The sequence below is a fragment of the Pseudophryne corroboree genome, chromosome 6 (assembly GCF_028390025.1).
Source record: "Pseudophryne corroboree isolate aPseCor3 chromosome 6, aPseCor3.hap2, whole genome shotgun sequence".
In the NCBI taxonomy this organism is placed as follows: domain Eukaryota; kingdom Metazoa; phylum Chordata; class Amphibia; order Anura; family Myobatrachidae; genus Pseudophryne; species Pseudophryne corroboree.
Genome location: NC_086449.1, coordinates 240,440,791 through 240,455,063, shown reverse-complemented (window position 1 = coordinate 240,455,063; position 14,273 = coordinate 240,440,791). Strand labels below are relative to the sequence as shown.

Genomic DNA, 14,273 nt, shown 5'->3' with positions numbered 1-14,273 from the left:
TTTCCATGCGGATAGAGCAGAATTGAGGACCCGTCCACAATTCCTGCCGAAAGTGGTTTCATCTTTTGATATAAACCAACCTATTGTGGTGCCTGTGGCTACTACTGACTTGGAGGATTCCGAGTTGCTTGATGTGGTCAGGGCTTTGAAGGTTTATGGAGCCAGAATGGCTAGGGTCAGGAAAACAGAGTTTATCCTGTATGCTTCCAACAAGCTTGGTGCTCCTGCTTCAAAGCAAACTATTGCTCGCTGGATCTGTAACACGATTCAGCAGGCTCATTCTGCGGCTGGATTGCCGCTGCCAAAATCAGTTAAGGCCCATTCCACTAGGAAGGTGGGCTCTTCTTGGGCGGCTGCCCGAGGGGTCTCGGCATTACAGCTGTGCCGAGCGGCTACTTGGTCAGGTTCAAACACTTTTGCAAAGTTCTATAAGTTTGATACCCTGGCTGAGGAGGACCTTGTGTTTGCTCAATCGGTGCTGCAGAGTCATCCGCACTCTCCCGCCCGTTTGGGAGCTTTGGTATAATCCCCATGGTCCTTACGGAGTCCCCAGCATCCACTAGGACGTTAGAGAAAATAAGATTTTACTTACCGGTAAATCTATTTCTCGTAGTCCGTAGTGGAAGCTGGGCGCCCGTCCCAAGTGCGGACTTCTTCTGCAATGCTTGTATATAGTTATTGCTTAAATAAGGGTTATGTTATAGTTGCATCAGGGTTGAACTGATGCTCTGTTGTTGTTCATACTGTTAACTGGGTAAGTTTATCACAAGTTATACGGTGTGATTGGTGTGGCTGGTATGTATCTTGCCCTGGATTACCAAAATCCTTTCCTTGTACTGTCAGCTCTTCCGGGCACAGTTTCTCTAACTGAGGTCTGGAGGAGGGACATAGAGGGAGGAGCCAGAGCACACCAGAATCTAAATTCTTTCTTAAAGTGCCCATGTCTCCTGCGGAGCCCGTCTATTCCCCATGGTCCTTACGGAGTCCCCAGCATCCACTACGGACTACGAGAAATAGATTTACCGGTAAGTAAAATCTTATTTACGTGTTCACAAGTGTTTTTAGCCAAGGTGAGAGAAAAAGAAAGGAGGAAGGAAAGGGAAAAGAGGAGCAGAAGAAGAATAGCAGGAAAAAAGGAGTCGAGAAGAGATATTAGTATGAAAATGAGAAGGAAGAAAAAATGGATAAATTAAAACTGAAAAAGAAAAATTGTTTTTGAAAAAAATGAAAAATACGTAATGAATAATAAAAAAATCACTGATGAGAAATTGCAATACTGAGTCTGAGTGATCGATCACTGTAGAAATATAATTGTATCAAATGTCGGTTTGTGGGGAACAGTCTCCCTGGATCGCTGAAGTATAGATGCAGTCTTATGAATGTTAAAAATAATGATCAGCTCCAAATGTTGGAAGTGGTAAATGATGCAAGTACTTGATTTTTTTATTGTTCATTACGTATTTTTCATTTTTTCAAAAACAATTTTTCTTTTTCAGTTTTGATTTATCCATTTTTTCTTCCTCATTTTTCATACTAATGTCTCTTCTCGACTCCTTTTTTCCTGCTATTCTTCTTCTGCTCCTCTTGTCCCTTTCCTTTCTCTTTTCTTTTTCTCTCACCTTGGCTAAAAACACTTGTGAACACGTAATATATACAAGTATATGATACAGACATTGTCAAAAATCATTTGTATTTTATCTGTTTAATTCAGGCATTCCCAACCACGGTCCTCAAAGCACACTAACAGTGCAGGTTTTTGCGATTTCCAGGCTTCAGCAAAGGTGACTTAATTAGTAGCTCAGTTACTTTGATTTAACCATCTGTGCTGCTGCCCTGATATCACTAAAACCTGCACTGTTGGTGTGCCTTGAGGACCGTGGTTGGGAATGCCTGGTTTAATTGATAGTTAAAACATTTTATACTCTATTCAGACTGATTATTGATCCACAAACCACTACTACTAAAATAACACAACTTTGGGCTGAGCGCAGCACTTCCTACTGTATATCTCCTGCTGGATGTGTAAGGACACATCTGTGCACTATGGGGAAGATTTATCAAACCTTGGAGAGAGTGAAATAAAGTACCAGCAAATCAGCTCCTAACTGTCACTTTTCAAACACAGCCTGTTAAACAAAAGCTGATTAGTTGGTACCTCTCCACTTTATCTCTCTTCAAGCTTTGATAACTGTCCCCTATATTTTTATTTTGTGTTTTTTTTTTGTTTGTTTTGTTAATCTTGTGAGACAAATTAAAAGTTGAGGTGTAGCTGTGTTAACTTCCTTGGCTTATTTTTATTATACGTGGTGAGAAGGTGCTAATCTTGAGTCGTGCGGAGCAAGCATTCCCAATCTCGGTCCTCAAGGCACACTTTTACAGTGCAGGTTTTACTGTTATCCAGGCGTCAGCACAGACTGTTAAATCAAAATAACGGAGGAACTAATTAAGTCATCTGTGCGCAAGTATGGATATCACTAAAACCTGTAGTAAGAAGTATGGTATTCTTGAGCTGATTGGGCACACCAGGTGCTTTCTTCTACAACAGTTGCAGGAACAGCTGTTTATTCCTGTGTTTGCAAATTTGGAAATGGGAGTTCATTCTTCTTTATTACATAGGGAAGTTATGTACTTTGACACTGAAGAATCCACTGGTGGCGAATTTTCCCATTTAGTTGTCATAGCCTGTGGGAAAGGGTAGTTGGACAGAAATCGCTTTGGCACAGAAAAGTGTTTATCTGGATTTTGCCATGCTTCCGCCACTGCTTATTAAGAGAATCTGAATAAGGAAAACACACAGTCGCCCTCTGTCTTTTAGCAAATAAAACCTCATCTTTTGACAGAGGCTCCTCTGTCTCTGTGAAATCTAGCACCTGGCGTACTGCCCCAATGAGATTATCAATGCCTGGGCTATTAGTGACCTCACTATCTGACTCCTGGTCCAATACACCTTCCTCTTCTTCCTGAGATATTAGGTCTGGCATTGAATTGTCAGAATGTAACACAGAAGAAACCAGTAAATTATGAGACACACGATGACTACTCTTAGAAATTGAACTATTCATGGACTTTTGTAAACCCTGCAAAGTTCTAGAAATATCCTAAGCCCACTCTGGCTGTTCAGACGGCATTAACCTTGAATCAGACTTAGCCGACTCACATTCTTTTTGTGCAGTGGACAACTCTGACTTCAAATCAGCCTTCTCATCTGCCATCATCGCCCAAGGAGGATCAGGGCAGAGGTCCTAATTTGAACCCGTATTTGCCAGACACACTATGCAAGTGGAAGTTCCATCACATAACACATTATCACAGTCATCGCAGACAAGCTGCTTCTTTAAATTTGGATTAGCTTTTCCAGTCATCATGCTCACAGACATAGATAGTAACACAGTGACACAAAGTCCTCACGACTCAGTAATATAAATAAATAACTGAGCTGTGTATAATACCTAGTGCACCGCACCCTAGTACACACTGTTCTGTTAAAGTTGTGCTTCACTGAAAGTCCTACTAACACCCCTGCCCCCTCCAGTTGCCATGTGTTGTAGGACCGACCCCAAAGTCCTGCAAGAAGAAGCAGGAAGTTAGTTTAAAATGGTGTTCACCATGTTGTTTTTTTATACATATATACTGTAAAACATAACAAAAAAACAACATTGCCCATGCTTCTCCCCGTATGCTGAGGGGAATCGCTGGGGCCGCCATTATATCCCCCCCCCCCACCCACCGCTATTGTTTTAGTGCAGTAAACCGCGATGCTTTAGGAAGCTCCGGCTATCTGGTGAGAGGCTGTCTCCCCCCTCGCATATACACCCTTAAGCGGCGGCAGAACTTGCGCTGACTGGTAGCTACATTACGGATGAGCCCAGCAAGGGAGAGGATATGAAGTGACCCTTGTTTTCCTGCAGCGTCACTCCCAGTCAGTGCGGGGATCTAGAAAGAGCGCAGCCATCTTGACGGGCGCAGCACGCACAGTCACCAGCGCAATAACCGGCCGACCCAAACAGAGCGGCGGCAGCCTGTGCTGACCGACCGCTGGGCAGAGGAAATGGACACACGGAGCGGCGGCAGCGTGAGCTGACTGCCCGCTCATTACCTGGTGCCTGGATCTGGAGGCTGACCTGCTCCTTTTGCAGCCAAAGCTGAACTTCGCTATCACGCTACTGAAAGTCTATGACGGAGATTCTCCACATAAGCGCTGACAAGCCTTATGCTGGGTAGCAGCACACACACAGTCCCGGAAACAAACCTCTTAGTAAGCTGTGAAGGGGCTGTTGAGTCCAGAATGTGCCTTCCCTGTGGAGGCACAAAAACACTGGGGTATTTTGGGAGTATGGAGGGGGAGGAGGGTTACAAATTTAAATATTTAAATGCCTATCCCTGCTAATGTCCCATCCTTATCCCAAGAGTGACCCCTAGTAGTGGATGAAAAATGAAAAAGAAACTAATTTTTCTTCATGTAACGTTGTGCTTCTTTTGCTTGTGAATGCAGGGGAGCAAAAAGAGCATACTGGAAGGAATTATAAATGTTTTTAATGATTTGGACCAAGAGTTGATGACTGAAGCTCAGAATGAAGAGTAAGTAATTGAAAGTATACATTTTGAAATAATCTCTCTCTCTCTCTCACACTCTATCTTCTTGAATCTCTCTCTCTCTGGGGGAGAATGTACTAAGGGGGTGATTCAGATCTGATCGTAGATGTGCTAAATTTAGTACATCTATGATCAGTTTATCTGACGTGGGGGGATGCCCCGCATGTCAGGCCCTACCCCCCTGCCCCCGCACCGCGGCGATGCTTTTGCACCCACCATGTAGCTCCCCGCCTGCGCAGCCTAGCTGCGCTGGTAGGCGGCACTCAGCCACGTTCTGTGTCGTAGCGGCTGCGTGTGATGTCTCTCAGCCGCCGCAACCCGTCCCAGCAACAGTCCGGACACGCCTGCGTTGTCTGGACCACGTCCCCCAACGGCGGTCTAATGCCGTTGGTACTCCTGCCCCGCGACCACCTCTGCCTGATTGACAGGCAGAGTCGATTGCAGCAGCATCTCACTGGGTGCGCACGTGCATTGCGGTTACTGCTCGTGTGCACTATACACAGGGCATCATGCTACGATCGCTGCCACTGCAGCGATCGGGTCTGAGTTAGGCCCTAAGCCTTGAAAAGGGATACATTTCACGGTGATAAAGTACCAGCCGATCAGCTCCTGTCATGTTACAGGCTGTGTTTGAAAAATGACAGGAACTGGTTAGCTGGTGCTTTATCACCGTGCAATTTTCCCACTTTTCAAGGCTAAGGACATCTGGCCCTCTCTCTCTCTCTCTCTCTCTCTCTCTCTCTCTTTCCAGCTCTCCTCACTGTCTGTCTCTTTCCTCCCTTTCTCTTCTCTGTCTCTTCCACCCCCTCTCTCTCTTTCTCTGTATCCCCCCTTATCTCTTTCCTTCTCTCTCTGTCTCTTGCCCCTCTCTCCAACTCTCTTTCCCACCCCCTCTCTCTTCCTGAGTTGCAGATCCCCATTTGTTCATACCCAGGTAAATTATATTACATTAAAGTCTAAATTATACTTTCTCTCTAATTGGTACACTAAAGCAAAGAAAACCATTGATGTTTGAAAATTAAACCTGACAATAAATGTAATTTTTATCTGGTGTAAATGGAAATGTACATAATGAGAACTCTTTGTTGAGATGATTTAAATATTGTTCATAGTAAGATACCTACACCGAAGGCTGAAATAAGAGCGCCTTAGAATGTAAAGCAACCCATGCAGTTCTGGTCACTTGTTTGTCTAACACGTTTGCTCAGTCAGATGGTGATGTTGGTTAATGTGATAATCATGAGCCAACTGGATTTTCAGGGTATCCCATATGGCATCCAATTGATCTGGATAAGAAGTTGAATTTCTAGTAATTGTGTGCCACACATACAGCAACATGGGTTCAGTTTGATCTTAAAATTATGTTTCTGCTTGTATTTTTTAGCTCATTAGAATTGGTTAATTCAACTGTACCAAAAGAACAACTTCGTCAGGTTGAGGGTACCATCATATTACATATTGTCTTTGCTATTAAATTTGACCAGGAACTGGGTCGAGAGCTTGTGAAGGTATGTTGCAAGTTATTTTACAACTTTTCAGTGATAGATACTTTTACTATAAATAATAGACCTGATGCATGTTTCTAGGTAAAGCAAAGTAGCACACAATTGGGGAAAACAATGTGGCACTGGAAGGGGATGGGGGGTGGGCAAATATAACATGTGCAGAGATATTTAGATTTGGGAGGGGTGTGTTCAAACTGAAATCTAACTAAGTTGCAGTCTAAAAATAAAGCAGCCAGTATTTACCCTGCACAGAAACAATACAGTATAAAAGTATTTACTGGTATCTGGATTATAGGGTGACAGTAATAAGGTCGACAGTCAATAGTTCGTCCGCTAATGGTTGACATGTATTTGGTTGACATGGTCAAAAGGTACATCGATATGGTCGACATGAGTTTTTTACAACTTTTTTTCAGTTTTCTCATACTTTACCATCCACTTGGACGATGACTGGGAATAGTAACTTTGCCTGAAGCCTGGCAAGTGAAGTGAGCCATGTGAGAGGACGCGGTACACACTTACCAATGTGTAGTGCCTGACATCACAACTGCGCGGGCATGTAAATGTACTCGCCCAGTTGAGATGTCAGTCACCACAGGTCCCTGCAGCAAGTGTACAGGTGGTTGGCAGATGGCCCGGTGTATCGGCTGTGCTGCACAGCCAACGCAATATGTCTGTGAATTATGTAGTTCATTGGCATTTCGTGGGTACACACCCACCGGCAGGCTCACAGTATATTGGCCGTTCATAATAGAGTTTTTAGTAAAATAAACAGAAAAACATACTGTATACAGTATTATTTAGCTTGGCCATTATTAACACTTTGGGGCTGAAACAGAGTTGGCGGCTAAATGGATCTAAATAAAGAAATTAAAAGACCACAGAAAATTGTGTATTTCTGCCCATTTTGTGAGCCGTACACATCTAGAGATGTATACGCTTCCACATCAGCAGTCTAACCGCCTGGTTTATGAAAGTCATTAATGTATATGCTATTAACTAGGTTTGCCATAAAACCCCTCTAATACAGGACATCCATAGCTTACACAGGTTATGTGGCTGATTAATACAAGGTAATATGCAGGCTTAGATTTAGTCAGCCTCTGAACCAGTGTAAATCATAGGTGTCCCAGATTAAAGTGATATTACGTCATACCTACTCTTAACAGGCATACATGCATATTTCTGCAGGTCTGCATGGTGCCGCATGTGCACAATCCCGCTCTTGCTGTATGTAGCCTTTGTTAGAACGCCCTTCCCATCCCATCTCTACAGACACAGACGAGAGTGTGATGCAGAATTGCAAAAGTCTGTGTATGTGCAGAGTGAAATCTTCCAAGATGCATTATGCAAACTGGCTAGTAGGGGTAAATTACTAAGGCTTCTAAAAATTAAAAGTGGTGATGTCGCCCATGGAAACCAATCAGATTCTGTCTGCCATTTTCTGGGATGCAATACAGAAATAAAAGACAAAATCTTATTGGTTGCTATGGGCAACATCACCTCTTTTCATTTTTAGAAGCATTAGTAAATGTCCCCCTTTTTACACTATGCCAGTCTAGTTTAGTACTAGTTTTAATATTTACTGTCTAGTATTTAACTGGCGCCAGAAGCGTTCTCTTGTGCCTTACATAATCGTAAAACATAAAATTAATTACATAGGTAAAACTATTACACGCAAGTACGTCATTTTATATGCATAATTACAGTGCTCTAATTACAAAGAATATAAAGTGTATTATTTTGTTACAGGCTGGCCAGCAGGGGGACTCAAGTAGATTCTTATGTCCTTTCAGTGTTGCTCTCTTGTTGTCCGTTTCAAGAATACATAGGTTTGAAAAGCAGGTAATATCTTAACTCTGTCTCGTAATCGTTTTCTCCAAATTTTATTTAAGCATTTGTTGTTGTTGATTGTATTTGTCTTTTTTTATTTGTACTTTATTATAGTGTGTTTCATTACACAGATATTTGATTTCCTCAAAAGTACTATACAGAAAGGCTTTAAAGACTTCCAGTTTCAGCAAGGATCAAAATTTCTCAGTGATCTAGTCCCTTTACCAACCTCTATCTCTTCAGTGCTCCTGGAAATTGTGAAGAACAGGTAGGCAAGTGAACAAATGATGCTCATCTATGTACTGAGGGGCATATTTATCATATTCCACATCTCAGATGCAGATGGGATGGGATAAATTCGCCCCAATTCACATTATGATAATTGAATATATTGCAAAGATGTATCAGTTATCACATGCGGACACAGAGCTTGCATGAAAGCACTGTCCCTGTGAATCCCCTCAGAACAATTATCACTGTATTTTTTGGACAAAGTGATAATGTGTTTGCGCATGCGTCGCCCCACTGCTCCTATCTTCCTCTGCCTCCCTGCTGCCACCCAGTTCCTGCTTCCGTCCCCGCTGGCCAAACCCCTCCTGCCGTTGCCTCTGCCCTACCCATCTGCTGCTGTGCTAGCCCTCCTGTCTTTCTGTATAAAAAAGAAATAAAAGACAACTTACGTGGACTAGAGGGGGCTGACCGGTGACCTCCTCAGATCAGCTGTTGTCTGCAGGCAGCTGGGACATGGTGGAAATGCTGATCGGCACTTGACTGCATGTCAGCTGACTGCATATATTAGCTGATCCGCTGGTGCCACTGTGAGGAGGTTACTGATTAGTCCCCCGGTGCACGCAAGTTTCCTTTATTTATTTTGTATTCTGCGCCTTTGTGATCAGTCTGTGGTCTATTTTAATAATAATGTACTGATAACTAAAGTTCTGTGTCTCAGTGTATTTGGTTGGGATCACGTCACCCAAGGGCTAGTAGAACTCGGCCTGCTTTTAATGGATTCATACGGACCTAAATTGGCTCCTGGGGCAAAGTCGTCTGAGGTAGCTGCAGGATTTGTGAAATCACCAAGTCAGCATGCCAGTCAGCTTGGATCAAAAATTCTACTGGAGACGTTCAAGGTGAAGTATTTTAAATTGTTTTAACACATTTCTTTCTTTAATTTAACCTGTATATTGTTTGAAACTCTAATAATGTATCTGAGTGATAATTTTTTATTGGTTATTTTCCATATTTTGTATTTACTTATTAGGTCCATGAGCCAATAAGAAGTGTGATTTTGGAGCAAGTTTTGAATCGAGTTATTACAAAGGCTACTTCTCCAACAGTTCACTTTATAGGTAATTCTGACAAAGTTATCTATATACACTGCACAGAAATCTGCTGAGTTACTTATAATTTATAGTAGCTGACTATATTGTTCATTATAGTACGTGTATCTAAATTATATACTGGCTTGATAATATCAGATTTGCTAGTTTATACAGGTATTATTTCTATGAGCTTATACATGGTTTAACCTTAATAGTGTATTGTAATTACATTAGTGCCACTTGTGTTATATTGTGTAAAAATAGGGTACTACTGTAAATATTGGGGTATATATGCTCTTCACTGGAGTTTGGGCATTTTTGAGTTTGTATTTAAAGTTTCTACCCCTCTATACCCCCATAGCATGGCAGGAACTTCGGCTTTCTGAAACTGATGGGCACTCTTTGACTGTTGCAAATGCCATGTCAAATTGACTTGTGCACAGTTTAAGTGGATGCTTATATATGGCATGCAAGGTTGAGGGCATAGGACATGCTCCCTGTGGGGGACCACCACTTTGATGTACACGTTTGTAGGCCCAGTCTGTATATGTATAAATTCCTGAAAATGTCTGTATAAATGGTAAATGCCAATTATTTATTAGATCAATTTGTACATTACATGAAATAAAAAATAAAACTGCTAAAATGTTTTTCAGATCTTCTGTCAGATATTGTATTCTCTACACCGCTCATTCTCCAGAATTCAGCCTCTAAACTAACGGCAGCGTTTGACCATTTGTTCCACTTGCCGTTTTCCACAGTGCAGGGCCTACTCAAAGCTTTACAGGTAAGACTGTAATAAATGATTAGTGTTCACTTTAGCTGCAGGGTTCTGATCAGTGAGGAGGGCATATTTACATTTTGAAGGGCAACATTTTACACGTGATGTATCACTACAGCTAAAGTAACTGTAGCGATACATCACATCTAACATTTTGTCATCCAAAATGTACATATTCCCCACCCTCACTGACCACAGGAGATAAGGTGGCCATGTCTTCTCTCTCGGTTACAGGGAAGGTAATCTTATGCTGGTACACACTGGCTGATATATCGGCCCTTCAGTAGAATGGCCGATATATTGTGAGTGCGTCGGTGAGTGTGTATCAGCAATATGTCTGTGAATGGCTTCAGACCTGCAGCACAGGCGATGACAGATATGCTGTGTGTATGTACACTTGTTGCGGGTGGCGATGTCACAGCTTGGCGGGCAAATCAAATGCCCACCCAGCTGCATGGCAGGAACCAGCTGCGTGACAGGGATCGTCATATCGAGCAGCCAATCGGTAAGTGTGTACACTTACCTTGATCGGCCACTCAGTTGGCGCAGCTCAAGAACAGCACAAGAACAGACTTTGTGGGAACACATAGGAAAAAAATAGTTTATTGAATACAACTACAAACACCCCAGGCAGCTCACTATAATATATTAACAATAAATATGGGCTGTAATGAATTGAAAAGCATACTAGGCACTTTTAAGAGCCTAAGATGGAATGTGAAATGCGTTCGGAGTATATAGATTTCATATGTACATAGGTTAGATCTTGTTATCAGACCAACAAGAGGACAGGGAAGCTTTTGTGGTAAAACACTTGATTTGTGATATTGTTTGAAGTCTCTTTTCAGTCAAATGTTGAAGGTAAAATGTGTGTGGCACCTGCCACATCCCTCACTGGGTAAAGTCTCTGTCTTGTCATTACAGCCACTCTTTAAAATTAATATATCTGTCCGGGATTTTATTATACTTGTGCTAAGGAAAGCAATGTTTTCAAGGTAAGGTGTTTTTATTTTTTTTAAATATATAACTCTTTAGTATTTTTTTTATATAAAATATGGGCCAAGTGTTTATGACTAACAATATAAACATTTCTAAAATATATTGTAATTTATTAATCTTTATTAAAAAAAGATCTTCACTCAAATAATTTTTCTTCCTGTCTTAATATTTTACCATTGTTACAACAGTTCTGTTATTGTATTTTGTCACCAGCCAAATAGATGCCCGGAAGTCTGCAGTTGCTGGTTTTTTGCTCCTGTTGAAGAATTTTAAGGTTCTCGGGAGCTTGTCCTCCTCTCAATGTAGCCAGGCTATTGGTGCAAGCCAGGTAATTGTTACTTTGTGTGTTTGTTGCACACTCGTCTTTCTTTTATATGTGTTGTGTCACTTGATTGTATGTTACTCATAGGTGCTGGTGGATGTCCACACCCGTTATAACGCTGCTGCAAATGAGGCTTTTTGCCTGGAAATACTTGGATGTCTGAGAAGATGCCTGAGCCAGCAGGAGGACATTAGACGGTTACTTTATGAGGTAACTAGAACTATTGACATTTTTTACAAATTTCAAGGTCATGTTAAGGGCGCAGATTCAATCACTATTTCTACATTGTTTTTAGGGTTTTTATGATGTTCTACGTCGCAACTCACAATTGGCCAATCCCATCATGCAGACACTTGTGTCTCAGGTATGACGTAGGTCATGTTGTCTGTGTATTACTAGGTGAAGAAAATTTAGCAATCTCTAGGATGGAACCTGTCAGTATCTAGTCAAAATGTATTTTTACGTGGTTCCTGGTGCACTATATACTGTATATGTTAAACAATCAGTGTAGTTATCTCCAGCATTAGCAAGAAACGGGATGATATATGTGGGTAACTCAGAGATGCCAGGGCACTAGGAAAACCATAAAACGGTGATGATTTCTTCTTTCAAATGACCTGATCCTACCATAGTTTGCATTCCAGTACTCTGCAAAATATTTGGGAACAAAATAGTTTTTACTGGTATTTGTTTTATGCTTTAAACGATAAATCTGACTCTCTCTTGGCGTGACACAGGAAAAGGTGGGGGGTAGTCGCATTGCAGGCTTCTGCTGGAGTCTCACTGGCACCTATGGCCTCAAACGTGTTATTTGGGCCTACAGTAAGGAAGGCTTTGGATATGCTCGCCAGGATGAAATTAATTCCGAGTTCAGCAGCCGAGCGGGATACCAGCTGGACTTGGACGTTTTTTCAAGGGGCAATTATTTGCCGCTTTAGAAAAAAGTCAGAGTTCGGCCGACATCCCGCACGGCTGCTGAACTCGGACTTCATTATGTCCCAGCCGCTGTGTTTTTCTGCAGTGTTGCTTGTTTTCTTCTCTCTGTTAAGTCAGTTGACAGGAAGGGGTCTGAGACTAGTACACACCTTTTATGCCTTCATTTAAGAAAGTGACTGCCAGAAGTGGAGCACAGGTCTCTAAGGGTTGTTACACAATAAAATCGATCCCAGCGCTTCTATATCAGGGTACAAAAAATAATAATAACAATCCGTTCCAGCAAAAAGTCCTTATCCTCTATAATTTCTTCCGTTTACCAATGATGGAATGTCATAGAATCTTCAATGTTACAAACCAACAGAAAGAGATACTCGTATTTCTCCTACGTCCTAGAGGATGCTGGGGTCCATTTTAGTACCATGGGGTATAGACTGTTTCGCAGGAGCCTTCGGCACTTTAAGACTTTTCAACAGTGTGAACTGGCTCCTCCCTCTATGCCCCTCCTCCAGACCTCAGTTTAGAAAATGTGCCCGGGAGACTGGACGCACACTAGTGGAGCTCTACAGAGTTCTGCTGGAAAAAAGACTTTGTTAGGTTTTTTATTTTACAGGGAAGCTGCTGGCATCAGCTTCCCTGCTTCATGGGACTTAGGGGGGGAAGTAGGAACCAACTTCTCAATTAGCTCAATGGCTCTGTCTCCGCTGACAGAACACCATTAGCTCCTGAAGGGTACTGAACACAGCCCATGCCTGGCTGCAGCTCACTCCCACAGCACTGCTGCCACCCACTAACAGAGCCAGACGTCAGAAGAGTGGTGAGTATATTACCGGAGTCCTGCAGAGAGGGGTCCTCCGGTCATCGATGGCGGCATACAGGTACAAGCGCAGCGGCGGGACGCTGCGCAGCATGTCTCTCAGCACCAGGGTGGAGAGCGCGCAGGGCGGGGGGGGAGGAAGGGGGCGCGCGCTCTGAGCGGCATGATTAAAACCTTACTCTCACTGGCAAACACAGTACATACATGGTAACCGCTGATGTACATACCCCTGCCAGTATAAATATTAGACTTTGCTGAGGCAGAATCGCGCCGTTACAAGGGGGCGGGGCTTCTCCTCAGACTTGCCAGAACACTCACTGGGCGCCATTTTCTCCTGCAGAAACGCCAGAGTGCTGTTCCTGAACGCTGCTTCTCCTCATACAACGCTGATACAAGTACCAGGGTGTTATAGAGGGGGAGGGGAGTGTTTTTCTCATTAGGTCTACAGACTTAATATTGGAAAAAAAACGCTGTTGTTATGTAATATTTATACAATTGGGTTCACTACGATCTCCCGGCGACCAGCATACCGGCGCCGGGAGGCCGGCCGCCGGCTTACCAACAGTGTGGCGAGCGCAAATGAGCCCCTTGCGGGCTCGCTGCGCTCGCCACGCTACGGGCACGGTGGTGCGCTACGCGCGCCACACTATTTTATTCTCCCTCCAGGGGGGTCGTGGACCCCCACGAGGGAGAATAAGTGTCGGTATGCTGGCTGTCGGGCTCCCGGCGCCGGTATGCTGGTCGCCGGGAGCCCGACCGCCGGCATACTGAAGACCACCCATACAATTACATATAGGTCACAGTATGTGGACTGGCAAATCCCTCTGGGTTTCTCTGACAGACACTTAGTGTGAGTCTGTCCCTGATAGCTCCCCTGTGTGATAGTGGTGTGTGTGTGTGTGTGTGTACACATGTGTAACATGTCAGGAGAGAGCTCTTCCCCAGAGGAACCCATTTTAGATGCACCAGAGGGTAATGTGGTTGCCCTTCCCTCTCAGAAGGAGCCAGTGTGGGTGAGAAAGTTGCAGAGTAATATGTCAAAGCTTGCAAAGAAATTCTCTGAGTCTGAACAACAGTATTGGAGACAGTCTGTGGAGGATGAACTGTTTGCTAATCCCTCCACGTCCTCCACTCGGGACCCCTCCAGTTCCCAGAAAAGGTCTCTGGC

The 14,273-nt window shown here is 43.2% G+C and overlaps 1 protein-coding gene across 3 annotated transcripts in view; it reads left to right on the top strand.

The window, feature by feature from the left end:
* Positions 1-14,273, top strand: part of FANCI (FA complementation group I) — a 297,155-nt gene that overhangs the window by 101,872 nt on the left and 181,010 nt on the right. For all 3 annotated transcript variants that reach the window (XM_063925787.1, XM_063925788.1, XM_063925786.1), the window contains exons 9-19: positions 4,493-4,578; positions 5,978-6,101; positions 7,851-7,943; positions 8,063-8,199; positions 8,881-9,061; positions 9,193-9,280; positions 9,910-10,040; positions 10,959-11,029; positions 11,247-11,361; positions 11,443-11,565; positions 11,651-11,719. In XM_063925787.1, coding sequence (XP_063781857.1) covers positions 4,493-4,578; positions 5,978-6,101; positions 7,851-7,943; positions 8,063-8,199; positions 8,881-9,061; positions 9,193-9,280; positions 9,910-10,040; positions 10,959-11,029; positions 11,247-11,361; positions 11,443-11,565; positions 11,651-11,719 — 1,218 coding nt within the window. The remainder of the gene's footprint in view (positions 1-4,492; positions 4,579-5,977; positions 6,102-7,850; positions 7,944-8,062; positions 8,200-8,880; positions 9,062-9,192; positions 9,281-9,909; positions 10,041-10,958; positions 11,030-11,246; positions 11,362-11,442; positions 11,566-11,650; positions 11,720-14,273) is intronic.